Source organism: Patella vulgata, chromosome 6 (genome assembly GCF_932274485.2).
Source record: "Patella vulgata chromosome 6, xgPatVulg1.2, whole genome shotgun sequence".
Lineage (NCBI taxonomy): Eukaryota > Metazoa > Mollusca > Gastropoda > Patellidae > Patella > Patella vulgata.
Genome location: NC_065884.2, coordinates 61291364 through 61311931, shown reverse-complemented (window position 1 = coordinate 61311931; position 20568 = coordinate 61291364). Strand labels below are relative to the sequence as shown.

Below are 20568 nucleotides of genomic sequence, written 5' to 3'. Positions count from 1 at the left end.
TGACGAGAAGCTGGTACAAAAAGTGGGAGCGTGAACACCTCAAGTTTTGGTAGTGGTGATTTCATATAACACCCAAAGCCGTGACTTGGTATCAACTTAAAGGAGCTAAATCTCTAACTCTATACATGTTGTGATTGTCCATAATATTTGAAATTTAAAACATGAATTGGGATTCAATATTGGTCCATTTCAATCAATATCTTGCCATGAACATATGGGATCCTAATATCTAATATTTCAGACACAATAAACATTTTAAAATCAGTACACAAGTCGTGTACTCTATGGCTTCGGACACCATTTGTAATGAACAAAGAAAAGCATGTCCTACAAGACAATCCAGAAGTAATTAGTAATGGCTGATTCACAAATGACAAAATGATAATTAAGAAACATGTAGAATAGGCTTTGTAAACTGCCATTCAATTTGGACTGTTCACGTATTTCACTGACCATAATTGTTTAGAAATTACAATATTTTTTTTAGAATAATGAATATAGATCACTTTATATACATTCTATACATTCACATTACCTTGATATGTGCTTTTAAGAGGGGGGAGGGGCGGCGAATGGTTAGCACGTTCGTGCTGTATCATATGGCCTGTCATTGAGTCAACTGGCGTGGTTTTGAATCCCCGGTTGTATGTGACGAGGAGTAGAGTCACCTGTCCAACCTCATGGGGTTTCTCCAGGGTCCTCCGGTTTCCTCCCACTACTAAAAAACCCTACGTGCAAGCAAATTATTGAAATAAAATTAAACCTTATGTTAGTCCCCAAATGACCTAGTTTGTGTTGAGTGGACGTTAAAACCCATTTCTCTCCCTCTCTCTTTTAAGATGAGAGAGAGAAAAATGGAGTTTAACGTCCACTAGGTCATTTCGGGACTAGCACATGGTTCACTTTTATTTCAATAATTCGTTTGTGAATAGGGGTCTTTAGCAGTGGGAGCAAACCGGGGGACCCAGAGAAAACCAACGAGGTTGGACAGGAGACCCTACTCCTTGTCACGTACAACCGGGGAATCGGAACCACGCCAGCTGACTGAATGACAGACCTTATGAAACAATGCACACACGCTAATCATTCGGCCATCCACACCCCATCCAGTCTTTAAGAGACAAAATATTGGTGTAATTTTAATTAAACTGGTTAACCAACATAATGTATATGATCAGAATACTTGGATTGAAAGTGACAAGGGTAGATAATTCAAGTTCACCCCAATAGCAGATCTAGAACATGACTGGTGCATTATAGTAAGCGATCTTTTCAATAATTTCAAATATGTCTCATTATATCCGATTCTCTTTACCTCTGGGAATTGGAAATGAAGGCAATAAAATACAAGGGTTATTCATTATCGTGCCAATTAAATGATGTTGATCGATCAGAAAATAAAAAGTATATATATAGATATAATGGGTGTATTGTTTAAAGATGGGTTCCCAGAAAAGTATTTATCGGGTGGTTATTTCCAATAAAAGTATGGCAATTTTGGTATATATTGAAAGTAGAGATATCCAGTCTTACTAGAAAAATACTGGATTCCCCGAAAAGCACTCATGGAGCATATACAGGACAAAAATGTAAGGGTTCCCCTAATCGACAGCCGACGATTAGGAATTTCTGCACGCGTGATGTCAAAGGTTACACGCGGACATTGAGCGCTTGATGTACAGGTTGATAAACTTTATGAAGACTTAGACATACAACACTTTCTGAGATAAAAATGACGGAAAAAGACTCGGTTAGTGGATAATCCGAGAATATAATAAGGATTCGATATTTGTAATAAATAGTGAGCGATTAAAGACAATGAATGCAATGAATTTTCCTCTGACTTCCAAGAGAGGTAAGTCACGTGACGTAGACATGACCTGGTTTGACCAAATTTTTATAGCAGGGCATTCCTTGGCAATTATAATGTTTGGGAAGGATTTGAAGCAAAATTATGACAAATTAATTAGTTTGAATATGTTTTTAGTCCATATCACCCAGTTTGTACGTGGTAATATATCTTTAAATTAACATCATTATAGATATAACAATATAAATCAGCAATTTACTGACCTAATTTGCCCCTACTGACTCCACAATCTTGTCTTTTAAGTCTTAACCCCCACCAAAATACGACTTGAATCTTCAAGAATCCAAGATAATATGCCAGTTATTCCTTATTATAGCATTTAGAGAGAGATAACAGCATTGAGAGAGAGAGAGAGAGAGAGAGAGAGAGAGAGAGAGAGAGAGAGAGAGGAGGAGAGTCAAGTGGCATGGGGATCCCCTGCTTGTACATGACAAGGAGTAGCGTCACCTGTCCAACCATGTGGTCTTTCTCCAGGCCCTCCCGTTTCCACCCACAGCTAAAGACCCCCACACCCAAACAATTTATTGAAATAAAATTAGTCCCCAAATGACCTAGTTTGTGTTTTGTTGATGATAAATCCCATTTCTCTGTGGTGTATCTCTACACCATCGGCCATTTTGATTGTAATTTGTCTGGTATTGATTCCCCACCCACGACAACCACATAGACTTATTAAATTGTTGTTATTGATGGATTATCCTTGCAACCAGATTACTATAAATCTAGTTATATCATCATATAATTACATCCTGATTTAAAGAGATGTGTGTTAAAGCTATCTGACTTCATAATTTAAAGATACATTATGAAAGATTTAGATAAAGGACTAGCCTTTTTTCTTGCTATAATAGTCAAAAATAAAGATAATAAAAAATTAATATATTAAAATTTCATTCTAATCACATTATTCTGAGTGAAGTTAAAAGTGTTGGACAATACAGTGAGATTATTTATTATTGTAGCAATGGAACTGGACAAACCAGACTAAGTCTTGATCATCCATTTTATAGTTTAATTTTAAAATCTTGCGGGCATTCTAATCCATTTAAATTGCGGCCATCTAATGTTCTAGAGAGTTGATTATGTGCTTGTCTAGATATACTATTCAAAAAAAGTAGGGGATATTTGATTTTGGGGGCATTATACTAAAATATGCAAATGACTACGAAAAAAGTCACTATAGAACCTAACAGAAGAAACATTTCCAGTTACATGTGACGCCCAAATGCACCAATAGCTACCGCATGGAATGCAGGTGATGCTTGGGATCATCATGGGGGTCCAACCCAAGATTTGCACGACTCTGACTTTGAATGTTACAGTCATTGTGGCATTGAATTCCAGGGTGGAAACATCAGTTTAATTGTTTTAGTGACCAGAAAACAAATTTTGATATGCGTCGGCTTACCCAAAATGAAAGGTTACGTGCCCTTGGCATGCTACAGATCGGCACAACACAGGCGGTTGTGGCGCGGACGATGAATGTTTCTCAGTCTGTCATAAGCAGGCTATGGTCCAGATACCGTGATACACAATCTGTACAGGACAGACCACGCTCAGGTCGACCAAGGGCGACAACTCAAGCCCAGGATCGATTTATCCGTACCTTGGCCTTGAGAAATCGTGTCATCACAGCAAATCAGATCAGCGCTTGTCTTCAAACAGACACTGGTGTGAGAGTGAGTGGCCAGACGATTCGGAATCGACTGCATAGGGGTCACCTTCGCGCCCGACGTCCTCGCGTGATCCCTTGTTTGAGAGATCATCACATTCAGGCAAGACGTCGTTGGTGTAGGGATCGTCAACACTGGGATAATCGACGCTGGAGCAATGTGATGTTTTCAGATGAGTCAAGGTTCACTGTTGATTTTTTGGACAGACGTAGGAGGGTGTGGCGTCGTCGAAACGAGCGCTTCCAAGACGTTAACGTCATCAGACATGATCGATTTGGGGGTGGTTCTGTTATGGTGTGGGGAGGCATCACTGTTGCTGGAAGAACGGCTTTACATGTTGTTGCACGGCGTGTTACAGGCCAGTACTACCGGGACAACATCTTGGCAGTCCATGTTGTGCCGTTCGCACGACGTCATGGCCGCCGTTTCATCTTCCAGGATGACAACGCAAGATGTCACAGGGCCAGGATCGTTACAGGTTACCTCCAACAACAGAACATCACCACATTACCTTGGCCAGCACTGAGTCCCGACCTCTCCCCCATCGAGCATGTCTGGGACATGCTTGGACAGAGGTTACGTCAACGTCAACAACGTCCTGCCAATGTCCAAGAACTTGCTTCTGCGTTGCAAGAGGAATGGGACAATCTGGACCAAAATGACCTTAGACGTCTCATTAGGAGTATGCCACGTCGGATCAATGCTTGTTTGGCAAACAGAGGAGGATTTACCCGTAACTGACTTGGTTGTGATGCTGTGGTAACTTTGCTGTGTGACCCCGGGTATCATTTTACCCTTATAATGGTCAGTCTGTGCCTTACTTAGTCTAACGATCATTTGGAATAAATCGATGAATGTGAACTTCATTTCATTTTGTCATTTGTTTCTTCGTCAGTTTCATTAGGTGACTTTAATAACACTTAAAAATCAAATATCCCCTACTTTTTTTGAATAGTATGATAATTTATATATCACATTTTACCGTCTTCAATAGCCCAGTCGGTGCAGAAAAAAAGGATCTTAAACCCCTTTCATTTCATTTATAGCATTTGAAGCCCAAACAGGGGGTGTTGGATGGCTGAATGGTTAGCATGTGCGCATTGTATCATAAGGTCTGTCATTGAGTCAACTTGCATGGTTTCGATTCTCTAGGTCGCCTCCCCAACCTTGTGGGTTTTCTCCGGTTTCCTCCCACTGCTAAAGACCCCTATGCGCAAGCGCATTATTGAAATAAAATGAATCATATGTTAGTCCTGAGATGACGCAGTTTGTGTCAAGTAGACATAAAACCCCATTTCTCATTCTGGCACAGTGGGTGAAGTGCTGGCTCGCCAGCCAGGAGGTATCGGGTTTCATTCCATAGTTTGTTTAGAAAGTACCTCCGAATTTTCCAGCGTGTTTGCCTGTGTCAATATAGCAGGACAAAGGGTCAAACAATAAACAGTGTCTAGTCATTTGGATGGGACAAAAAAATGATGTCAGTGCGCATGTAAAAGAACCCTTGACAGTTGAAATGGATGAAGTGTAGGTGAAAACACATGGCATATACCATTCTTTATTAGCCCGGTTTGGGCAGAAAAGTAGGATGTTAAATATTACCTGGACAGCAGCGCTACAGCCTATCTTATATCGAATTACAACTGCCAAGGGTTCTTTTATGTGCATGCCCATGTCTACACAGGACCTCAGTTTTTCGTCCCATCCGAACGACTATTCCTTGTCCCTTGTCAGGCCCTCTGTCACTGACTAAAGAAATGTACAGTCATTTCAAAAAAATCTTACCACATCAGAAAATTAACTAGATAGAGTAATGGATCATTGTTCCCTGAATCTAATGAAATTAAATCAATAAAACATTATTCATGTCATTTTAATAATCATGTGCTCATGTCAAATAGCAAATTACATTCAACAACTGAATATCATGTTATTTCTCTCAGGACTGTACAGCATACTGGATGCTTACAGCTGGCCCCCCGGATCCATTCACTTGATTAGATAATATACGTTTGTTGTTCATTGCTTGCAATCTTTGTGTCAGTTTTAATTAGCGTGGAGTGCGGTCCTGCACGTACTATTGAAAGCGATGAACCTAACCTTTGATTTAGGTCAAACTGTGTACCGTTTTAATGATCCCCTGGCAGTCGGAAATTAAAACAAGAGTATGCATTAGAACAATGTATGGCACTTGCCCATCTTCATTTACCCATTTGGTGCAGAAAAAAAAGTAGGATGCTCAGCTAAACTCAATTTTCATATGCCCATGTGGGCATATCAACTATCATGTTGTCACTCTATCCGTCGGTCCATCCATCAACAATTGGCATGTGATCATGATAGAGGTTTAAGTGTTTGACGAATTCTGTTCAAATTTGGCTGGAAGCATTGTGGCCATTGGTGGACAAACCCAATTGTTATTCTTCAGCATTCTCTTACTTTCAGTGCCAGATTTATCCCCCCCCCCCTTGACGAAATATTTAATTTGGCCATCATCCAAAATTTTCCTTTTTCATATGCTGCTGTTGAGGCATTGCCGCTGTGTGGCTATCTAATTTCATTCCCAATAAAGAGTTGAATTAGGTTGCAGTATGTTATTTCGATTAGTAAGTGACAATACAAAAACTGTAGACTAATACCTAGGGCAGACGTGCATATTTACTCACAGAGTGGTGTACGCTCTTGAGACTATCGCTACATGTGCCAACTCGTGATCGGACGTAAAAAATCGCCGCAATCAGGCAAAAATATATGCTCGTCTGCCCATAGCTTAAATATTCATTTCGAAATATTAAGCAGAAGTTAGTTTATTTACAATTTTAGTACAGAAGTACAAAATTTGACTTGCGTTGAAATGAGAGGTTGTTTATTTACCTTCATAACAGTTCAGGATAAAACACTCTTTATCAAAGTTTGGAAATGAAATGAAATGAAATGGGGTTTAACATCCTACTGTTCTGCTCCTATGCTGGGCTAATGAAGACGGGCATACGCCATACAGTGTGCTATGAGGGAAATTTTGCCCGGGCAGCGGCACTATCGCCTACTCTTATATCGAATTCCTACTGCCAAGGGATCTTTTACGTGCATTCCAATGTATACACGGGACCTCGGTTTTTCGTCTCATCCAAAGCACTAGACAGAAGTCCTTTTCAGGCCCTCCGTCCTGCATCACTGACAAGGGGGAACCACACCGGAAAATCTGGATGAACTTCCTCGGCCAATGCAGGGATCGAACACCCGACCTCCAGGCTAGCGAGCCAGCGTCTTACCCACTGAGCGACATGATCCCCTTATCAAAGTTTGGGGGGGTTGGATGCCGGAATGGTTAGCACGTGCACACTGTATCATAAGGCCTGCCATTGAGTCAACTGGTGTGGTTTCGAATCCCCGATTGTACATGACAAGGAGTAGGGTCGCCTGCCCATATGTTTTATTGAAATACAATTAAAAACCATATGTTAGTCCCGAAATTACCTAGTTTGTGTCGAGTGGACGTTAAACCCCATTTCTCTCCCTCTTATCAAAGTTTTGTTTTGACTGTGGAAAAGATCCAACTGTGGAAAACAAAATCAGTTATATATATCACTATATTGCCTGTATCTGAAGATTAAAGATTTTAATTCTAGACAGGCATCGATGTCATTTAAAGTTAGTCTTTTTAAAATGCAATACTATTGGGAGGGTCTGGTTTTCTATGACGTCATATTGATCTTAAATCTGTGTCATCATACTAACGTTTTATGTTTAACTATTATAACAAATAATACAGCCAATCGTATTACTTGTGACATTCCATGCTATAGTTTGTACTGAGAAGCTTGTAATAAGACAGTTTTATCCCAGCTAAGTGCACAGCACATCAGATCATTAGAAAAGGTCAGATCTATTTCCATACCTGTTTGGCTGATCACACATCCAACTCGACAACAGACTTTACAATAAATCAAAAACTGTGACCTGAAGAATGAGAAAAAGAATTCAAGTCTGGCAGCTTAAATTGTGTGAATATCAATTTATGTAAATAAATTCCATTCACAAGAATTGGAACTTTAACAACAGAGACAAGATGGCCAGTGAGAATAAAATTGTAAGGAAAATTGTATCCCAGAGAATAAAGTTGAATCAATAATAATAAAAACAATAATGCGCCCATTCCATCCAAACAATATGCCCCATGAGGCAGGTTTGTTTAGTTTTAGTTTTGATTGGAAAGTTTCCAAACATTGTAAAGTTTTGAGATGCACAGATAAAGAGTTCCATAGTTTTAGTACAATGTGTGAAAGTCGTTGAAACCCAAAGGATTTAAGTCTATATCTTGGTACTGTTAGATGGCGATGATTTTGTGACATTAGGGTGCATTTGGTGATATATTCAGATAGCATTGAGCCAAGATATTCTGGGGCTGTTCTATTTAAACATTTATAGGCCATACACAGGAGTTTAATTGAAATGGATTCTGTGGCTGATTGGTAGCCAGTGTAGTTCTGTTACAATCAGAATAATATGGCACTTTCTATCTGATCTATAAACAATCCTTGATGCAGGGGTTTGGCACAATTTGAGAGAGAGAAATTGGGTTTAATATCCACTCAACACAAACTAGGTCATTTCGGGACTAACATATGGTTTAATTTTATTTCATTAATTCGCTTGTGCGTAGGGGTCTTTAGCAGTGGGAGGAAACCGGAGGCTCAACTTAACTCAATGACAGACCTTATGATACAACACATGCATTAACCATCCAACCCCCTGTACAATTTGAAGATTGTTTATCAGGTTCTGATTGATATCACAGGGAAGACTAATACAGTAGTCGAGTCGTGAGGAAACTGACTAAAGTATGTGCAGCATCCTTTGTAATAAAATGTCGAATTTGTCAGATAGACCGGAGATGGAAGTAGCAGACTTTACACAACTGATTGACATGGTTCTCCATACTAAGCTCAGAAGCAAGATGGACACCAAGATCCTTAACGCAATTTGGATGGTTGATGCTGATTTATTAGAAAGCTGTTGTTTGGTACCAATAACTATGACCTCTGTTTTGTCATCATTGAGTTTGAGCATATTATTGGTCATCCATATGATATGATATCTTTTGTACATATTGTGATTCTACTAAATGATTCCCTGATGATCTGTAGAATTCCTGCGGTCAACAATCAATAAGAACAAAGCTGTATAAATAAGAACAAAGCTGTATAAATAAGAACAAAGCTGTATAAATAAGAATACAGTTGTATCGTTAAGAATAAAGTTGTATCAATAAGAACAAAGTTGTATCAATACAGTTGTATTAATAAGAATACAGTTGTAACCTATCATTAAGAATACAGTTGAATCGTTAAGAATAAAGCTGTATCAATAAGAATAAAGCTGTATTGATAAGAATGTATCGATAAGAATAAAGTTTTGTTAATAAGAATAAAGATGCATTAATAAGAAAAAAATTGTTATAGAAGAACAATGCTTTATTTTAAAACAAATGTGTCTTATAAAGAAAAAACTTGAACCAGGAGGAATAAAGCTATAGTAGAATGAACAGAATTGTAAAAAAAAGAACAAAGTTGTATAAGAAAGAACAAAGTTGTATAAGAATGAATAGAGTTGTGTTGTGTAGAGTTGTAAAAGAATGAAGAGAGTTGTATAAGCCAAAAAAAGCCATGTCAGGATGGAAGAGTGTATCAGTTTATTCAATTACATTGAACTACATTGAATTATAGAATAGACCATGAAATTGATTGTTATTCCACTGAGTTTGTGTACAAATTATAAGATTCATAAAAAAAAGAAACAGATTTAATAAGTATAACAAAAAAAGTTAATTTGGATTGAATCTAGATACATTGAAGGGAAGAACACAATTACATGTTGTGAATTTGCAAGGTGTATTTTAGAGACAGAAATGGGGATTAACATCTATTTGACATAAACTAGGTCATTTTGGGACTAATGTATGTTTGAATTTTATTTCAATAATTTGCTTGTGCATAGGGGTCTTTATCATTTATGAAGCGTGTTAATACTGAAGAACGGTTTCTAAGGCGCTGTTGGTTGTTATATTCACTGATTATTTTACAGATCAGGGTTTTGAAACAAGAATGTTTTTGAGTTGAGCTTTAAAATAGTCCACATGTGTTAACTGTTTCTTTGACTTTGGTCGTTTATTTCGTAGAAAGGGTCCAGCATAGAAAAAGGCACGTTTTCCAAGTTGTAAGTTAAAGTTACAATTTCATATTTTTAAGTTATATTTTTAAAATGTATTAAAATAAAGCCCTAAAATAGATGATATCTATAAACAGTCCTACCTTGTTAAAGAATAATCCTATTAATTCTATAATTCACTATTGCCAGTTGAGAAATTGGCAAAAATATCATTTTCAACTTCAAATTCAAACGTTTGAAGATAGCTATTCCATGGTGGGCAATAGGAAAACAAGGAGGTAATGGTGTTATTATTTCAGGTGTGAAGATTTTTAAGTGTGAGAAAGATCATATAATAGTGAGTTGATAACCTATTGAGCAAAAGACATAGAAATAATTATGTTTTGACTTTCTTAGAAAATATGAAATTTTAACTTTAATAGTTGGAGATTTTAGAAGATGTCTCTTCTGAGAGACTTCTGCTTGTAGTATAGGGTTCTGCAAGACTTTATATAAGATAGGGCTAGCTGTTTAACACTTTGAAGATGACGAAGAGGAGTAACTTGAACTTAATTCTTTGCTGAAGTGGGAGAGAATGTAGGGATTGCAATACAGGGGAGATGTATTGATTTTTTCTAGTTTTAGTGAGGAGTTGAGCTTCTGAATTTTGAACATGTTGTAGTTGGTTAATCTGATAGTTTGGTTTGCCATGGTAAACCATTGTGGTAATCTAGTTTAGTTGAGATGAATGTGTGAATGGGTTTTGCTTTATTTTCATAATTGAGATAGCTTTGAAACTTTCCAATTTGATGTATATGGTAGAAAGCGGTGGAGCAAAAACTTAATATGGGATCTTGAAATCATAGGTTCAAGTCTAATATAGCACTAATATACCCTCCATTCATTTATGTACAATTAAGGATCTTCAAAGGAATCTCTTAAATCTCCAAACTAAACCCTTTCACAAACATGTATTTAAATTTATAGAAACCCTGAACCTGATCAAAGACAGTAATGATGGCTGTCTGGGTAGCTGATAAGTTAAATTCCAATTCTATACATAAATTACTAAAACTAAAAAAACAATAGAATTGGACTTCTTGCCATATCTAGTAAAAACAATTTGATGGGGTTTTCAGAATAACTTGATTTATTATCACCAAATTATCTGTAACCGAGTTGAACTAAGGTAAAGAGAAAGAGAGAGAGAGAGAGCATAGGTTTTTCATGAATAAACCAAATTGAATATCGATTCAAAGTTGTGCAACCTATTTCTTTTTTTTTAATTTAAAGATGCGTTATGTAAGATTTAGATAGAGAGCTGACAGTTCTTGCTATAATAGTTTGAAAATAGATAATGAAAAAGGAATATATTGAAAATTTCAGTCAAATTATTTCATTCTGAGCCAGGTTGAGAATGTTGGAAGTTTTGATAAGAATAGTGTAGTCTCGATTTTCATTGCTGCCATTGTTACGATAATAAACAAATTCTTGATTTTCCATTTTTAAATAAAATTATTCAATGGCAATTGCGTTTTAATTCAATAAAAATCATGACCATCCAATGGTCTAGAGAGTTGATTATGGGTTTGTCATGTGAAGAGGGGTGGGGTGGCTGAATGGTTAACACATGCGTGTTAGATCATAAGGTCTGTCATTGAGTCAAGTGGTGTGGTTTCAATTCCCAGCTTGTACATGACAAGGAGTAGGGTCGTGACAAGGAGTAGGGTCGCCTGTTGAACCTTGTGGGTTTTCCTCAGGTGCTCCAGTTTCCTGCCACTGCTAAAGACCCCTTACACGCATGCGAATTATTGAAATAAGATTAAAATTGAACCATATATTAGTCCTGAAATGACCTAGTTTGTGTCCAGTGGAATTAAACTCTCTTTCTCTCTCTATCTCTCTCTATCTCTCTCTCTCTCTCTCTCTCTCTCATGAGTTATATCACAGATGACCTGCTGCAAAAAACATTAGGTATTTACTTGATTTCCAATATTCTCTACATATATATGTTATGATTGAAATCAGGTCTGTGGTGGCTCAGTGAGTAAGATGCTGGCCCGCTAACCAACAGTTCTCGGGTTTCGCAGACACAGTTTAGCTGGATTTTCCATTACGGTTTCCTCATGTCGTTAGTGCAGAACTAGGAGCCTGACAAGGAAAATGTCTTGTTGTTCAGATGGGAAAAACACTCAAACTCCCGTGGACACATTGTCTTGCACGTACAAGAATTCTTGACTGTTGGAATCTGAACTAAGAGTAGGCCGTAGGACTGTTGTTCGGGCAAAATTTCCCTCAAAGCACACTGTATATGCCTGTCTTCATCAGGCCAGTCAGTGCAGAAAAGTGGGATGTTAAACCCCATTTCATTTCATCGTGGGCAGACTTCCTTTATTGGGTAATGATAGAAAACACAACCTGACTTTTTTCACTGACTGGTTTAATATCAAATCTGATATTTAAAAAAGTACATTATACATCAACTTTAATTGTATCTAAACTTATACAGGGCTACCCCATTTGGTTGGGTTTCTTTTCGATTGATAGCTATAAACTGTCTGATAAAGTGAATTTGCATGAATTAGGATTTCAGTTTTAGTCTGCTGGGATTGTTTAAAAATCAATTGAGGGTTTTAAATCGTGTTATTCTTCCAATTGAAGATTTCAGCCAGTGGAATAATAGATAAATATATATTTAAATTATGGTGGGTTGGAGGATGGTTATATTAGTTTAAAGAGACACTTACAGCATGTATAGTAAAAAAAGAAAGTTACTAGAATTGATTTTACATCAAGCATTATGGTACAATATACCAGAGGCAGATCCAGTTAAGACAGTCCAGTTTTATGTGCTTTATCCAATATCATCAAATAGTGGGATGGGATGGGCATTTGAAGTGCGAGATAATGATATTGACATATGTGATATCACAATTAATACTTTGTATCAATGAAATTGAATCACACAATGTGATTGACGTCAAACAGGGTGTTGGATTTCTCTCTTTAAAAAACTCAGTGGGTATATTATATGTATGCCTACGTAATTTGGAGATCATGAAGACATCATGCATTGTCAGATTTCTTTAACAGGAACCTGGCAAACCCCCTCCTGCAATGACCAAAACCAAACTTGTCTTCATTAGGACCAGTTGGTGCAGAACAGTATGATGTCAAACCCCATTTCATTACAACTAAAACTATATGAGCTCTATGTTATTAGAGGGGGAGCCACGGTGGCTAAGTGGGTAAAATGCTGGCTCGCTAGTCTAGAGGTCTCCGCTTTAGCCGAGAAAGTTCATTGGGCTATCCCTTGTCAGTGGTGGAAGATGGAGGGCCTGATAAGGACAGCTGTCTAGTTGTTTGCATGGGATAAAAAAAAACAGGTCCTGTGTACTCATTGGCGTGCACGTAAAAGATCCCTTGGCTGTTGGAATTTGATATAAGAGTAGGCTGTAGCGCTGTTGTCCAGGCCAAATTTCCCTCATAGCACACTGTATGGCGTATGCTCGTCTTCATTAGCACAGTCGGAGCAGAACAGTAGGACGTTAAACCTCGTTTCATTTTATGTTATTAGAGAAATATTGAACCAAAGGACTTCAGTAACATAGATAATAATAATAATAATATATCAACATTTTATAAAGCACATAAACATAATAATTCTAAAGTTTCTAATACCTCACTGGTTCCAGTATCACTAATTATTTCTTTCACAAGAGATTTCGGAACATAAATGTTTTGAGCTGAGATTTAAAGGTTTCCTTGGATTTTGAAAGTCTTAATTCTAGAGAAAGTTGATTCCAGATGAAAACATTACCAATGTTTTTTTAAGAAAATTAAACCAGGGGAAAAACACTTGACACTTCAGTAACATGGATACCAGATGAAAACATTACTTCTAATTTTTTTTTTTAAAAAAACCCAAAAAACAAAACAACGTGCATGGGAATAATTGAAACATAATGTAACAATATGTTAGTCTATAAATGTGTTGAGTGGACATTAAGCCCCCTCTCCCTCTCTTTAAGAATAAACAAGAGAAAAATACTTGGCACATCAAAAAAATATATATGAAAACAAGGGAAGTGAAAATGTTATCAGGTGTTGAGTTTTAGTGGAAGGATTTGTGCGGGGTGAGATACAGGCTTATGAAATAATTTTTACAACCCACCAGCATAAGGCATTTCTAATGTTTGTGTTGGATATTTTTCAGGTTTTTGATGCTGTGATTATTTTACTCTCGTTTATAGTAGATCTGATATTCCTCAAGGGATTATCAAATTCTGCTATTAGTGATCCAGTTTTTATACTTGCTTTTCTCTTGCCGTGGAGAGTTATACGGGTAGTCAATAGTAAGTATGATTTTGATTATTCAAAATAGTTTTGCAGGACGGAGGGCCTAACAAGGACAGCTGTCTAGTTGTTCGGATGGGACGGAAAACCGAGGTCCTGTGTACACATTGGCATGCACGCAAAAGATCCCTTGACAGTTGGAATTCGATATAAGAGTAGGCCGTAGTGCCGCTGTCCGGGCAAAATTTCCCTCATAGCACACTGTATGGCGTATGCCTGTCTTAATTAGCCCAGTTCAGAGCAGAACAGTAGGACGTTAAACCCCATTTCATTTCATTTCATTTCGAAATAGTTTATTCTTTAAAGATGCACTACCGTTTTTGCTATCATAGTTTAAAAATAGATAACAGAGGCGGATACAGGAATTTTAAGATCATTGCCGAACAAAGAGATGCAAACAATTTCTGGACCTTTTTCTTACCATTTTGTCCAGAATAAATCCATGGCAGATGAAATAAAAATCTTTCTTGCAAAAGTGGGCTAAAGAAGTGCAATATTTGTTGCATGTTACATATAAACAGTTACAATTTTATTTCGGTTTCATATGTTAGCACAATATTGTCTGTAAAGCTGTTTCGATTTCTTAAGCGATGGACACAATAGCCGAACGATTTGGTTGAATCGTTTGGCCGAATCAATCGGTGTTAAAATTTGCCTAGTGTGTCCACTGTCATTTGCCGAATTTCTATTCGACCGAATGATGCGCCCGAATCAAACATATTTGATATATTTGCCTAGTGTATCCGCTTTGCCGAAGAATTCGGTCGAATGTAGAATTCATTAGCCAATCACAACTCACAAGTCACGTGATTATTTGAAGACGTGGTCCACGCCATGTTTAATCATGTGATGTGAAAGGTGATGCAATCGACTGGTGAATCAGGCGAAACATTCGCTTAGTGTGTCCATCCATTCGGCCGAATAATATTCGGTGCTGATTGATTCGGCTAATGTGTCTACCGCTTTACCTATATGTGTAAACACTTATTATTTTGAGAAGTATTATTTTTACAATTTCAGGTTTAGTTGTAGCTGTGATAGATCATGAACATGTCAAACTTCGACTTCTTTACAGTCGGAAAAAGAAACTTGATAAAACTGTCGATAATTTGAGGAATGAGGTGGATGAACTTAAGGTAGGACATATTGATGCCATTATTAATATTTATTAATTCTCTTATTTTTTCGTTTTTAGTGATCTAATGCTTGGGTTTAGATCGTAACATCTGTCATTGAGTAACTTTCCAAGTAGTAACATTCCAATATCACCAGCTTATGGAGTGTTTGTGTCTCAACTAATTCGTTACGCGAGAGCTTGTTCATTTTATTCTGATTTTTTAAGTAGATCGAGGCATTTGTCATCTAAGCTTCAACTACAGGGATACTTGCGAACTAAACTTATTAAAACCTTTAAAAAGTTTTATGGGTGTCATATTGACTTGATTGGTAAATATAACATGTCTCTCTCGGCTATTATTCTGGATATATTTAATTGACGCAGATACAATCTCACTGATAATATCTGTCTACTACATCGTTAACACTGTTCATCACGTGCATTTTGCATACCGATAGTCCATTGGCCAATCACGCTATTTTACCGAGATTTCGCCTAATAGTTTGGATGCAGCTATGGCGAGTGTGGCGCCAGGCAGGGTAAGCTTACTCTTCCGGACACCTGTTACCACTGTTTGTCGAGTATTTTGTACACGGTGAACAGTCCATATGCTGATTACACTATTTTGCCATATTACACTATTTTGCCTATACCGTTTTTTAAGGACTTCGAATTTTGTCTAATGGTTTGTATTGTTCGTACTTGGTTTTATTTTATTTTATAGTGTGGTTTCGATCACTGGCTTGTAAGTACCATAACAATGAGTAAGGTCACCTTGAGGGGAAACAAATGTGCTGGGGCGAGACTTTTCTTTGTTCCCGCCCCCCCCCCCCTTCCATTACCACTAGTCATATCTAGATGATTCACTAGCAGATTGCGATAAAGCGAAAACTTTTGTATAAGCTTCAAACTTTGAAGTTCAAAGGAACAATAAAAAATCCATGCATAATTGATCATCTCAATTTTGAACTCGGTCTTTGGTATTCATGGGCCCCATAGACTCTATGGGTCCTAGGGCGGCGCACCGGCTGCATCCCCCTTCTCTTGAGGCCTGCTGCCTACATCCTCATGGTTTTTCTTTAGTTTATGTCCTTTGTGGTTTCCTTCCATGCCAAAGAACCCCTACACCTACATGCAAGATTACCATATATTAGTTCTGAAGTTACCTAGTTTGTCTTAACTGGCCATTAAACCTCATTTCTTTCTCTTATTTTACAGAGTTTATTACATGAAGTTCGTGCATTTTGTATAAAAGATGGAATGGAAGAATGGAAGATTGATAATTTATTAGGTAATTTTATATTTTTTTTTTATTCTAGTTCCATTTTCTTTTGCCGCTTTAAAGTAAGAATATTGATAGTAAAAAATATAAAAACAGACCACATCCACTTCTTTTACATGCACGCCAATGTGTGCACAGGACCTGTTTTTTGTTCCATCCGAATGACTATACAATGTCCCTTGCCGGTCAACCAGGGATCAAACATGGGACCTCCAGGTTACCGAGCCAATGTTTTACTCACTTTGCATGGAAGTAAAAAGTGCTGGTATATTATATGGCCATTTACAAACTTAAACATACATTATGCAAGAGCTAAATCTGTCTATCGCAGGTCTTTCTTTAGGCCTGAAATGTTATCTAAATTATTAATTAGACATTAATTAACTTATCCAGACCATAATCAACTCTTGATGGCATCGCTAGCCTGCTATCTTAAGTGGATTGTGAGCCGATTTACTGCATAACTTTCCTTATCGATTAAACGATTAAATAGATAATCGAGACTATGCTGTTTATCGTACTGACTTTAGTAATGATGACCGAGGCTAGGCAGAAATTTCATTCGTTATTGCCTTTACGTTATCTAGTTTTTAACTATTATAGTGAGAACTGCCAACGCGTTATCGAATCTCCCATAATGTATCTTTAAGGAATATTAGAAACTTTCACATTTCTCAATAACAACATTTAAAAACTCCCTTTATTTCTTAAATTAATTGTCAACTAAAATAGGCAACCAGTGTTTCTTTATAATTATAAAAAATGTTGTTATCAAGAGTTATACAATGGGCGTTATTGAATAATTTAGCACTTACCCGGGGCTTAAACTGATATACATTAAAATAATATACATATTCAACATATGATTAAAAGGATTATTGATGGCTTCCAAATTATTTCAATTTACACAGATTCATTGCCACTTTAAACTAAAGTATTTAGATGAATAATTGTAATATTATATTTTTATGAAAGCCGAATTTGAAAAATTGAAAAATATAAGTCTACGAACTCTAGGGTTCTGGAAGTAAGTTTTGTGTTTTAAATAACGAACACCAGATGGCACTACAGATTTGTCTCATTTCATTTTTTCACCGTGAACCACAGATTCAAATGTTTGACATCCATGAATTGTAATAAGTTTTGTACTTTCACTGTGAACACAGTTTCAAATGTAAACAATTAATGTCCTTCAAATGTTTCAAATGTTTGCCATCCATGAAATAAGTATCGTTCTTTCACCGTGAACAGATTTTCAAATGTAAACAATTAATGTCCTTCAAAATATTTATATCTATGAATTGTAGTAAGTTTCATTCTTTCACCACAAAGTTTCAAAGGTAAACAATTAATGTCCTTCAAAATATTCATATCTATAAATCGTAATTAGTTTCATTCTTTCACCACGAACACAGTTTCAAATGTAAACAATAAATGTCCATGAATTGTAATAAGTTTCATTCTTTCACCGTGAACAGAGTTTCAAATGTAAACAATTATTAGGGTTTCACACTGCGTAGCTTGTGTGAAACACTATTGTTTTTGTTAAAATTATTATTCTTATTATTATTATTCTTCTTTTGTTTTGAGTAGATCTCAGCAACTGATTGTCGGATCGTTACGATTTCTTCGGTTTTATCGGAAAAGTGGGTGTGACTTAGAGGATAAAGCTATTTTGAACGTTCTGCGACAATGCGAAATGTCCGAAATCACCGAAGCTATCGTTTTTAGAAATATTGCAGTAATTTTAACAATAATCATTGGATTTTAACTTTCGATGCTTTTTGGCATAGCCGGAGACGGGGCACATAGCTACGCTACTTTTGATTTTTGATTTTCGGCAAATCTTCGCAGATATTAGGCGCTAAATTTAGAAAATTTAAATTTTTACAAAAAACTTTTTTATTTATGAATATTTTTTAATCGTGTTTTACACAAATATAACGAGTCCTCTGACTTGGGCAAAAATGTGAAAATTTTTTGTCTCGGTAATTTTCCTTGGCCCCCATTGGCTAATTCAGTTTTTCAGTCCTAGATTAATTATTTATTGTTCGATTTGTATAAAACAAAGTTCATATGCCCCGTTGTCTCAATTGTCATTTTTTTTGTTACCAATAGTGTTATCTGTCGGCACCGGAAGTGGCGTAAATTGACAAAAAACTACAATTTTGACAGTTAGGTACCATTTTTCGAAAGCAAATATTATTTTTTTCAAATCTGGTATAACTGAAATTGTGCGCCCTTTAAAGGCGCACAAAATGTTGGGACCATTTTTTTTAATTTCGATTCCGTTTTCGGGCTATTTCGATTAAAAGGTGAAAAAAGGTGTAAAATTAAGCTATTTACAACCCATTCAGCGTTTTCATATTTTAAAATATTACTTCGTAACTTTCATAAACTCGTAGCAATAATCTATACGGAGAGAATGTATGTGAAAATTAATTTGTAATATGCGCAGTTGCCGAGAAATGGGCAATTTTGCATGAGTCACTTTTTACGCTAGTTTGCCTGTAAAAGAGTCAATTATTATTCGATTTTCATAAAAGTGACACCATTTGATGTGTAATGTCAATTTTAACTAGGTCAAACCAATTTAACATTTTCAATATCACCGGAAATGACGTAATTTGGGCAAAAATTGTATTTATAGCCTTCGAAACCAGTAATTTATTCAAATGAGTCATATTTGTTATTTGTTTAAAATTTTGATATTTGATTCAAATCAACTAATACAATGAACCCTTACGATCATATAGATATCACAAAATGGTTTCTAACTTGTTCAGTTGCGGAGAAATAGGCAATTTTCAACAGGTCACTTTTTAAGGTTTTTTTGTCAAAAAAAGTGTCAATTATTATTCGATTTTCATGAAATTTTCACTGTGATACATAATGCCATTTACGATATCATACAAGTAATTTAAGATTTTCATTATCACCGGAAGTAGCGTCATTTTGGCAAAAACTGTATTTTTAGCCTTCAAAACAGATATTTTATTCAAATGAATCAGATTTGTAATGTTTTTAAAATTATGATATTTGATTCCAATCAACAAATAGAATGAACTCATTCGATCATACAGATACCTCAAAATGGTTTCTAACTTGTACGGTTGCAGAGAAATAGGCGATTTTCTACAAGTCATTTTTCAAGGTTTTTGGTCTATAAAGGTGGCAATTATTATAGGATTTACATAAAATTTTCAACATGTGATGATGCTATTTCTGATTTCATAAACCAATTTAACATTTTCATTATCACCGGAAGTAATGTAATTTTGACAGGATCACTGACATGTAGCAAATGAATTGATTGCTGGATTTGGTTGTTTCTGCGTCCATTTTATTTCATGTGGCAATGCTTATGTGGAAACCTGTTTAACGGTTTCATTGGTACCGGAAGTGACATAAGTTCAAGGGTAACGTGGCACCGGTGAAACCCGTCATTACTGCTTCGCAGTTCTAGTTTGTAATAAGTTTCATTCTTTCACCGTGAGTTTCAAATGTAAACAATTAATGGCCTCCAAAATATTCATATAAATGTAATAAGTTTCATTCTTTCACTATGAACAGAGTTTCAAATGTAAACAATTAATGTCCTTCAAATGTTTCATATCCATGAAATGTAATAAGTTTCATTCTTTCACCATGAACAAAAAAAAAATTAATGTCCTTCAAATGTTTCATATCCATGAATTGTAATAAGTTTCATTATTCCATTGTGGTGAACCGCAGGGCCCATTAATGTAAACAATTAAACTTTTGTGTCCTTCTAATGTAAATAGTTTGAAATCCATGAATTGTAAATAGTTTGTGATCTTCAAATGCAGATAGTTGATATTCATGAAGTGTAATTCGTTTTATGTAAGCTGTTTTATTTCCAAAGCTATAAATGATTTTACGTCCTTGTGTTGTAAACAGATTTACATCTTTCAATTATAAACTTTCTATGTTAGTGATGATTTCCTTGTAAATAAATGTACGCTCTCGAATTATGAACAAATTTACATGGATTTTAGGTTTTGTTTAGTTATGTAGGGCAAAATGAGGTTGATTTGTGGTCAGCCTAGCTACACCTCTTAGCCCGTGTAATGATCCACGAATTTGTGGACAGGTGACAATTCTA

At 36.2% G+C, this 20568-nt stretch overlaps 1 protein-coding gene across 1 annotated transcript in view; it reads left to right on the top strand.

Moving 5' to 3' along the window:
* The window catches only part of LOC126825243 (uncharacterized), a 173801-nt gene that overhangs the window by 146403 nt on the left and 6830 nt on the right, over positions 1-20568 (top strand). Inside the window, exons 6-8 of the mRNA XM_050554811.2 lie at positions 13904-14042; positions 15064-15179; positions 16379-16451. Of these exons, the coding sequence (XP_050410768.1) occupies positions 13904-14042; positions 15064-15179; positions 16379-16451 (328 nt within the window). The remainder of the gene's footprint in view (positions 1-13903; positions 14043-15063; positions 15180-16378; positions 16452-20568) is intronic.